Consider the following 10794-nt stretch of genomic DNA (forward strand, 5'->3'; position numbering starts at 1 on the left):
ACTGAAGAAGTCTTAGTAACTTGTCTTTCTCATCTACTTAAGACTGGATTTTAAAAAACTTATATTACAAGCATCTATATATTTATATAGGTCCTTTCAATAAACAAAACATATAATTTTATTATATCGGTCTTTTTAGTTCTTTTTATTTTATTACTTATTAAAAAATAGTTTCTTAATTATTTGTTTTTTTGTTTTTTGCTTTTTTGTGAATTTTGATTTATGATTTATTATTGTCCATATTTATTATTTAATTTTTTTTTTATTATTTTATTTTCTTTAATTTTTTTATCTTATTTTAGATACTTTTTTTATTATATACATACAGTAGTGATATAATACATTATTACAGCTTTGGACAATAATATTTTGTTTTTAATTGAAATGTTTAAATACTATTTTAAATAGTCATATATAAATATTTTATATATATTTTTAATTTGATTTAAATTTTCAAAATTTATATTCTTTTTTAGTAAGTTTTCAAAAATAATTCATTTTATATTTAAAAATATTATTTTAAAATAAATTCGTTCTAAAAGTTCCGTTGATTTTTTTCTTCTTATAATTTAAAAGCCTTTATATTTATAATAAAATTTTATTTTAGCTTAAAGTTTAAATGATTTTTACATAATTTTACATATTTTTGTTTTAAAAGCTTTTGAGAAAATTTTTAAAAAAAAATTAAACAAATTATATTATTTTTTATTTATGTACAATATTTATTTTTCATTTTATATTTTTTAATGGAAGAAATTGGTTCTATAAAATGCAATTTATAAATAGAACAAAGACTACTATTTATTTATTAGAAAAATCACTCGAATTTGTAGATATTTCATTCTAGATATAAAAGAAAACAAATATATTAAAAATGAAAAAATTTTGCTACGATTTATTACCCAATCTTTCTTCATCTTTTCACTTCCTTTTCTATTTTCTGTTTTTAGTACAATTAGCTGGCACTTTATTTTAAAACTTGTTTTTAATTGAGAAATAAAATAAATGAAATTAACGCATTGTCATTTCAACTTTATTTAATAAATAATATTTGTCACTATTATGACACAAACATAAGGATGCTTCACATCTATTTTTCTATTATATAGTGAAACCGTAACATATGAGAGATATGCTATGAACTAAGTTCTTCTCCTTTATAGAAGAACTTTGTCTGTTGTAGGATTTTAGTTTTTGAAGAACATTTGAGATTTCTGGAGAGTATTAGAATAGTTTTAAGCCGCTTAATATTGTTAAGACACAGGACTGAAAACATCCCTGTTTTCACCTTAATAACCTAGTTTATAGTTTATTTTATAACACACACTGGAAGTTTATTATATTCTATTTACTTTTTTCTTTTTTTCCTCAAAAGTTAAAATTTTTTTTAATCAGTTTTAATCAGTTTTCCCGAGTTCATTACCCGGAAGATATAATGGAAGCATTTTAATCTGTAATAGAAGAAGCTTTTAATGTAAAAAAAGTGAAAGTTTGTACTACAATTAATACACGTGAGATCTGACTATAGCAAGTAACAAAAAAATTTAATCGTATCAAATCTATATGGCCATGTCCTAATTAAATTATATATTGTATCCTCTTTTAAACATAAAAAACCGTGGTTTGTCTAAAAACCGTTCTGAGAAAAAATATAGTGAAATCTTTTAAGTCATTATATTTTAATTCATTATATAAATTGTTATAGAACAATTTTTGTTTGAGCTGTTAATACAAGTTATGAATTTAATATTTTTATACAACTTTAACAATTTAAAAATTTGTTTCAATTCTATGTATATTTCCAACACTCAGAATTTTACTCTATATATATGATATTCAGAATGAGCCAGTAAACTCAAGAGGATCTCTATTTCTAATTATGACAATTTCAAAAAAGAAATTTGACTACAATTTAACTAAAACATCATTAGGAGAAGGAAAGAACAAGAACCTGTGAAGAACTTATACAGCCAGTTGTGTGATATCTGAATCTAGAAAGAACATTTCTGTTGATAAATCTTTAGAACTATGAACTCAAGCCCAATATTTACTGGATAGATGCAGAAAAGTTTTCCATGTACCTTACTTTTCTAAGTGAAGTCACTTAGTCCTAAAATTATATTTCAAAAAAATTTACTTAGTAGTTTTGGACTCACTTTTTGATAATAATGATTTCGTTTTATAAAGGCTAATATGAGTTTTTACAGGTTTTTAGTTTTTTGACTTCTTTCCCTGGGAACGATATTAAAATAAATCAAAAAATCTTAATATCCATTTAATGTGGATTTGTTTTTTTAAAGTCTATGTAAAACATTTATTCAGGTATTCGATCATAAATGGTCATTGAAAATATACACAATATATGAAATTGTTACGAAATTGGTGATGTTGTTGTTGTTGTAACCCGCTATGATCTGTTTGTATGATCCCTTTGAGATATGCTAAACGGCACTTAATCGTCTGGATCGACGAGTGGATCCTGGACATGACCCGGCCGTTCTTAGAAATTGTTAATAACTCGTTTAGGAGTCTTGAGTTATTAACAATTTCTAAGAAGGCCGGGTCATGTCCGGGATCCACACGTCAATCCAGACGATCAAGTGCCGTTTAGCATAAAATAACCAAGCATATATATATATATATATAATATAATATAATATATATAAGATTATTATATAATATTTTGAAGATATAGGAACTTTAATGTCGAATATTGTTAAACAGTATTGTTAAACATTATTGTTACATATCTAAACAAAAAATATTTAACCATTGATATAGATTAGCTAAGTAAGCTCAAGGAATATTATAATGGTTTATATTAAAGGTCTCACAAGATTGAACAATAAAATATTTGCTTCTGATAACTGTACTTAAAATTTCACATTCATCATAATACTATATGTATTATTCAAATAATTAGATATTTGAACTATTCAGCAAACTTTAATATACAGATTTAGACCAAGTATATAATCCTTAGTACTTAAATATTCGAATAATTCATTTTGTATTAAACGGAGTTAAATGGATCGAAAAGTGCATTAATTCTAATTAAAAGCAGACTCTCCAGATATTTGAAATTTTATATTAAGTTTTGAGAGTAGTTGAACTACAATATATGTATCAATTTCAGAACCTTTCTATTTTCCATTAATATATGTATATTTTTATCTTACAGTTTACTTTAGTTTTTATTTTGTAGGCAAGATTTTGTAGATTTTTGATTATTTTGACATTGTACAAAATTTAATTGTTTAATTTTTTTTTTTTTTCAAACATTTATGCAAAAATATTAATATAAATTAATTGTTGGAAAATGTTATATATATGTAAAAAAGGAAATTGAGTTTATACATTACTAAAGCTATAATTATCCTAAGTCTATATATATAAAAGAATACATTTATACAATAAGAAAAAAAAATTTAAATAAAAATCATTTTTTATGGGACAACTTAAATATTAAAAACACATGAAATAAAATCAACAAAATATATAACAAAAAATCATAATAAATAAAATTAAAAAAACATCTCAACTAAAATAGTTAAAATCCTAAAATTGAACAGTTTCAATTAAATTCTGCAAATATCAGCAAATTGAATCTATGGGCAATTGGTCTTGTTTAATGGATAATCGCCTAGTATTGCCCGGTTTTTTTTGGTTGCTATTATTGTTGTTGTTATTGTTACTTAAACTTTCTATATTAATAGTTGTGCTGTTATTACTGTTGCTATTACTACTGCTGCCGGAATTTGTGTGCTCATTAATACTTTGTAGATTATTTGTTGGAAGTGTGGAAGCATTAGAGACCAATATCGGTATGGTACCGCCCAGCGTAAATGAGGTGCGATGCTGTGCGTTACTATTGCTGATCTGCCTATTAAGTGGCTGTAGCTCATCGGCTAAGCCCTCATGCGATATGGAATTGGAACGTAAACGATTATGTGCTGAATCTAAAGACTCATCACTAGCGGGATCCAAATGATCCGCGGACGGGTTTGATATATGCTGCAGCAAACCAGCAGAAAGTGCGCGTTCTAGAATTATTAGAGTCGTTACACAAAAGTGTTTAAGTAAAATGCGCAAAACTTTACCTAAACTGCTTTTAGCATTTTTGGCGTACTCCAGCTTCACTCCATCTAGTTCTTTAGCACTGCAAAGTGGGGTATCAACATCGTATGTGTTATTGAATAAAGTGTAATCCACTTCATATTCACTTGTCTCCTTTCGGAAGGAAACTAAATTTACAAAGCGATGCCCCCATAATATCTCGGAAGGTAAATAACTGCTACGCGCTTGTGTCGTCATACCAGTAGATTCAATGACACCCTCTGTAAGAATATTACCAATTAAACAATACATCGATTTCATTAATCACAATTCCAAACTACTTACCAAGCATTACTACAACTTCGAAACGTTCTTTGAGCATGTCCGATGCTGATAGCATATAGAGCGGACTGTTACGATCGATTTTGTGTACAATTGTTGTGGGCCATATGAACATAAGGCGATCTTCACCGCCATCAGCACCGATATGTAACTCTTGTTGGAAGAATGGCAGAATTTCACCTTCTTTCGTTATCTACAAATAGTATTAAAATACATATGTAAATATATTAATTTCATACACCTTTTCAGTTCAAACTTACTTTCTTCCTTATAATTTGCGCTCTAACATGAGCTTCTATAATATGAGATTTACGCATATCACCCACTCGAAACATCAAGCACGGCACACCATCTCGATGACATATGACCGCATTCCTTGAGAAGAGTAAGGTTTGTGCACGTTTTTTGGGACGTGAGAGTTTTGCAAATACAATGCCTACCATAAATGCTTGTATAAAGACACCAGTTATACATTGTAGGCACATTGTAAATATCGCCTCTGGACATTCTTCTGTCACGAAGCGATTACCGTAGCCTATCGTATGTTGTGTTTCGATTGAGTATAAAAATGCCGAAATAAGACTGCGCACCTCTGTCACACACATGGTATGTGTTGTGTTTTGTATCTGATCTGGTTGGAAATCGCGCATATATATGTATTCGAGATCACCGTGTGCATATGCGATAATCCACCATATAAATCCAAAAAATGCCCATGATATGAGAAAGCTTAATGCGAATACTAATAACGTCCAACGCCATTGTGCGTCGACCAATGTGGTAAAGATGTCCTGTGAAAGAAAAAATTACATTAGAAAGCATTCTTAACATTGCTTTAACTAATTTTACATTTACATATTAATCGGAAGAAAAATATTATGAATCATTATTTATGGAACTCTTAAGTGAAAATTGATTTATTCGTTTTCTCCATATCTTTTACAAAATAATTCTATTTATAACTGAAACTCTATTCGTAGAAGTAGCTAAGCAACGGAGCAGGAAAGGGCTAGAACAATTTTTGTGATTATTTGCAAATTTCCTTAATACAACCTGACGAGCAAAATAAAAAATGTTAATAATAAGAAAGATTTCCAATTTATGTCTTGTAACGACTCACTTTCTGTCGCTGATGATGCTGAGGTATACTCAGCCGTCGTCCAGGGGTCGTTGCAATAGAATTTTTATTTTGAAAGTCAAAGACAATGTGATGTAGTAATTCAATTATTTATTTAGGAGAATTTAAAATAAAATAAGGTTTTACAATCTAATATAATTATAATATAATATGGTTTGCTAATTTGATGACTACGATTATTTGGAATAATTGTGCTTCGATGATTGTTCCGATTATTGTTTCCACGTGCCTGAAATGTTGCTGTCAGACGACACTACTTGTGCTAATCTTGGTGTTTTGTCAGAAGACGTCGTTAACTGGAGATTAAAAGTGTTATGCTGGGTTACAGCCTTGGTTTGCATTCATTAATGTTAGGACGTATTACTGCCCTAACTCAAACCTACAGAAATTCCTACTAGTCAAGATGTATCATGACTACCTTGGCTTGATATACATATAAGACTACATATACAATCTACTTGTCAAGACGTATATACTACCTTGACACTATAGTTCTACTGACTTGTTTCGCAAAGACGTATTACTACCTTTGAGAGTTTCCCAACAAGTGCCCTTGCTTGTACAATGTGCGCTTATTTATACTCAAACGACCGAAGCTTTTCCTGTAGCGCATCGGTACATTTGCCGTTGGTATTTTTGATACTTGTTGTCTTTTGCTGCTGTTGTTCGCCTGGGTGTAATTTCTGTGCTTTGTGTTTTCGTGTGTTCTTAAATTCGCCGTGCTTTGTATTTAATTCAACCAAAGCTTTCATGCTTTGACATTTCTTGTTTTGTTTACAAACGTGTTTATGCCGGTGTTTGTGATTTATTATTTATTAATAAATTTATTTATTTATAAATATTTTTTTATTATTAAATATTTATATTAAATAAATATTACAAATATTAAAGGTGAGTGTATTATTTATTTGTTTAAATATATTTTATATTACTTGCATTTTCAATGTAATCTCAGGTTTGTTCATTTGGTGCAATTACGTGCATGCGGGGGTGGGTTTATGATAAGTTGTTTACGTTTTATATTTACAATAAAAATTAACCAGTTTTCATTGTAGATATTAACTCCACAGTGATTGTATGTAGGTTGGAAATTAGTTAAAATTTCCATCCTTACAGTCTATAACATATTACAACAAAAATAAGGTTGTTGCATTTAAATTGAAATTGGAAATCAGAGTTTTTTCATTAAGGAATATTTCATCTGACACTGTTTTCGGAGAGCGCCATCCTATATGCTTTTCTTGGTTGTACCCATGATATTTATATGCTCGTTACTATAGTAACTTCCTCATTAAGTTACTACCTCAGTTTTTACAAAAATAAAAGCTACTACGTGGGTCCTCTAATAATAGAGATGTGTTAAAATAATATATCTCTAAATAAACATGTCTCTCCGAAGAGGGGGCGTTAAGGAGACAAGGGTTGGTTTGACGATGCATAAAGAACTCCACTTCTTCACAACAAAAAAAACACCATCCCTAAATTAGGCTGATGATGAAGTACTTGAGTTACTGTAACAAAGCCAAGTATAGCATACTTGACTAGTACTCACTAAAGTGTTTCAAGAGAGGTAAGCTCCTGCTTCTGATTCTAACAGTTTCTTGAAATTAATTTTAATATTCGTAACTTAAGTCTTTTGCATATATATTTCTTTTATTCCCAACCAAGATTCAAACTTTGTTCTAGTTTTGTACAAAAACAACTATAATTTTATTTATTTAAATATAATATATAATATAATATATTTATCTAATATATGCTCAAGTGTGGTGTTATCTATTAAATCTAATAAAAATTCTGGTATGGGTTTAACCTACCACTGCTACTAATTTTCAAATTGTATATTCTCCCATCTATGTTATCTTCCACTTTTCCTTCTTACATTTATTTTTCTCTATACTTATTTATTTAATTTATTTTTTTTTTTTTGATTATATTTTACTTTTATTATATTTTATATAGTTTTATGTTCTTCTCGAAATGTTATTTTTCTAACTTTACTTTCTTAACTATTATTATTGAAATTTTTCTCCATGACTAAATATGAATCTACGAGATGAAAATCGACAAATAAATTTAGTTGGTTAACTGTAATATGCATATCTGGTAATGCCCATATATAATTAACTTTAATATTAAGTTAAACCTTTATACTACTATGTATTTATATCTGTTGTTAACATTATATTTTATTATATTATGTTAACATTATATTTTATAATTATTTTTTAGTAAATATTTTATTTGTAATTATAAGTGAAAAAACTTATGAATTAATTATATATTACTAATTGATATTATTGCCGCCTATTTCTGTAAAGGGAGTTAATGATTTATCAAAAGCAAGTTTCAAATTGTTTTTGTTTTATATATTGTTTGGCTATTATTTAAACTGAAACTGAAGATAAAACTTTAGATACTATCTTTTTCATCATTTTTTTCCCTTTTTCAACTTACATATCTTCTTCCTTCCTTTTCTTCTTTCCTTTTTATTCCATCCTTTTTCTTCCTTCCTTGTTCTTTTTTCCTTCTTCTTCCTTCCTTGTTCTTCTTTCCTTCTTCTTCTCTTCTTCTTCTTCCTTCCTTCTTCTTACTTCCTTCCTTCTTCTTCCCTTTTTTTCTACTTTCTTCCTCTTCTTCAATATTGCAGCTCTAATTTCTTTCATATCTTCACAGTTTTAAATTATCTTTTGTGTTATTTTTTATTTTTTCTATTATTATTATAATTTATATTATTTCTCTCACTATTTCTATAATTATTCTGCTGTTTTTTGACTTTTCTTTTTAAACCTTTGTATAGTCTAATTGTCCTCTTTTCCACTTCCTTCATGGCCTTGTCTCTGTCTACTTCTTTTTTATTGATTTTTTCAGCTAATCTTTTTATATGCATTTTAATTCATTTTATATCACCTAACACATTTTTGTTTACTTCATCACATCATTTTCGCAGTTGGTTTTAAAACCTTAAACTAATTCCTCTACTCTATTATTATAACTATATACGTATTATTTACAGTATAAAAATAACTTTTTTATTCTTTTAGTTTATAATTTTTAAAAATTAGCTTATACAAATTAGATTTAGTTCCCACACGTTTAATTCGCTTTGCGGAAGATAAATACTATAAAATTGCATTAAAAAATTTTAGATGAGCTCACATAAGATGTCTTCAGGGACACTTGTCAGTTCCGACAACCTCCCATTTTATTATAAAAATAGAAACGTTTAAAGCAAACGTCATAACACATGACAATTGCCTTGAAATGGCTTATAATTAAGAGTGAATATATGCGCGCGACTTAAGCGTCCCACTCTCCACTCTCCAAATGCGTAGGTACTGCATTTCTGCATCCTAGTTACGTGACTGGAACGAAGAATAACGATCCCAAGTGCACGACAGAAGTGTTGTCCTGAACTCTTATTAACATGCAAACAATTATTTAAAATTGAAAGGAAAACTGAACAACAACAATCGCAAGAGAAAAGCGAGGGAGCTTCCAACAAAAATGCGTGACTGCAGAACGCCGCTGGGTTAGAATTACTTAACAGCAGTTCCTGCAGTGGCAATGTCAAAGAAAACCCCCCTTCCCCCTCTCCCCTTACTTAGGAGTTGCCTAATTGCTACAGGTCGAAGAGGAGCGCAGGAAATGAAAACTTGGCTATCAAACCCAATTCCTTTTTATATAAGCTCCGCACACTAGACCAACTCACCTGTAGATACCTGCGGCGTCGTTTGGCGACGTTTCCTTGCACGACATTGCAGTCGCCATGTTTGAACACAACACGTTTCCGTACACGACGCGAACTAAAACGTGTCTGGCGGTACCTGCAAGTAAAGAAAATTGAGGAAAATTATTTAAGGGAAATACCAAGAAATATGTGAGAAATGTGTTCAAAGCTAAATAATGACAGGACAAAGCAAGGCACTACGTGTGAAATATAAGGAAATGGTGCATTCAATATGAGAGCTGGAACAAAAACCACTTCAATAAAATAACCGAGTGAAGGAATTAAATGAAATAGAGTGCGTTTCCTAGGAAATTTAATTTATGTGTCGTTTATGAATTTAAGTGGTTGAAGTTTTTACTTCTAATTTATAATCAAAATGGTTTCCATTTACGGCTAAAACCAGATAAATTGTTGCTTAGGATGATAAATAATTAAAATCTAAAGAACGAAATATAAATTCTCTTTTTCTTATGAACACATAAACTTTGTAATTCAAAGGAAATCACCCACTGCTGTTATCTCTTTGTCTATTCGATGTTATTGTCTTAAAATTATTCAATTATTTATTATTATTTTTAAACAATAAAAAGCTTAGGCATTCGTAGGAAATCAGCCACTGCTTATATTAAACAATAATGTATGCTCAACACTTTGTACACTCTGTATCCTAAAAATACAGCGAAATTTGATAAACACAGGCAGATACAAAGACATCAGATCCATCATATTATAAAGCCCCGTAAAACCCCGTATTTAGTGTAACTTAAAACTGTCCACAGATAAAATAGAGTAAAGATGCTGATTCACCAACTCAGACATTTGAATATCAATACTCAATAATACTTTGTACCATAATAAAGTGTTGAGCTCAACACTCAACAAAAGCTCAACACTTTTTCCGAGTTAGTGCATCTGGGCACTTCAACTCTTTGATAGCTGGGAGGTTTGTGCAGAGTCCCACCCATCTCACTGACTAATTTGTCTATTCGTCATAAGCTTCGTGCTTATTCAATGATTGATCTAAGGTCTGCATACCGACCCGTGCGGTTAGTGATTACTCTTAGATTAGATAGTGCTAAGTAGGGCAGCCTGTAGGTTTTCACATATAGCTTCAGGGCTCTGTCCCTTATATATTTTTTGATCGCATCTATTTTAAGGTATCTTAGCATCTCATTTGTGCGGATGTACCATGGTACTTTGAAGAGTCTTCGGAGAGCCTGACTTTGAGCAATTTGTAGTTTCTGGATAGTAAAGTCGACTGTAATACTTAATCTGGATAGTAGAAAACTTTAGTATTTAATGGAATCAATTAAGGAAAGGAAGATAGTGTAGTTCATCTTACTTTTATATCAGTAATTATCATTTTTATCAAATGATTAAAGCCGCATATGTATTATATAAATATTGATATCTTCATTATATTTCTAATTCAATAAACTAAGAAGAACTTGCATTTTTGATTTAAATAATCTCTCGAACTATAATATAATATAAAAATAAAGAACGAGCTTAAAATTAAGTACAAAAA

The 10794-nt window shown here is 29.3% G+C and overlaps 1 protein-coding gene across 1 annotated transcript; it reads right to left on the bottom strand.

Annotated features, from left to right (window-relative positions):
• Positions 1 to 3515: 3515 nt before the first annotated feature.
• LOC119679847 (G protein-activated inward rectifier potassium channel 3-like) lies at positions 3516 to 5149 on the bottom strand. Its single transcript, XM_038092416.1, has 4 exons — positions 4659 to 5149; positions 4402 to 4591; positions 4101 to 4337; positions 3516 to 4043 (listed from the first exon to the last, which is right to left on the bottom strand). The coding sequence occupies exons 1-4, from the start codon at positions 5046 to 5048 to the stop codon at positions 3595 to 3597; spliced, it is 1266 nt and encodes a 421-aa protein (XP_037948344.1). The 5' UTR covers positions 5049 to 5149; the 3' UTR covers positions 3516 to 3594.
• Between the last annotated feature and the right edge of the window lie 5645 nt (positions 5150 to 10794).

Source organism: Teleopsis dalmanni, chromosome 2 (assembly GCF_002237135.1).
Source record: "Teleopsis dalmanni isolate 2A chromosome 2, ASM223713v2, whole genome shotgun sequence".
NCBI lineage: Eukaryota > Metazoa > Arthropoda > Insecta > Diptera > Diopsidae > Teleopsis > Teleopsis dalmanni.

Bases quoted from the DNA above. Each gene is read 5' to 3' on its own strand.
- LOC119679847 (XM_038092416.1), bottom strand. From the start codon at position 5,048: ATGCGCGATTTCCAACCAGATCAGATACAAAACACAACACATACCATG. The intron at 4,338-4,401 runs GTAAGTAGTTTG...ATATTCTTACAG, and splicing joins CGAAGTTGTAGTAATGCTTG to AGGGTGTCATTGAATCTACT. The intron at 4,044-4,100 runs GTAAAGTTTTGC...TAATAATTCTAG, and splicing joins AAATGCTAAAAGCAGTTTAG to AACGCGCACTTTCTGCTGGT.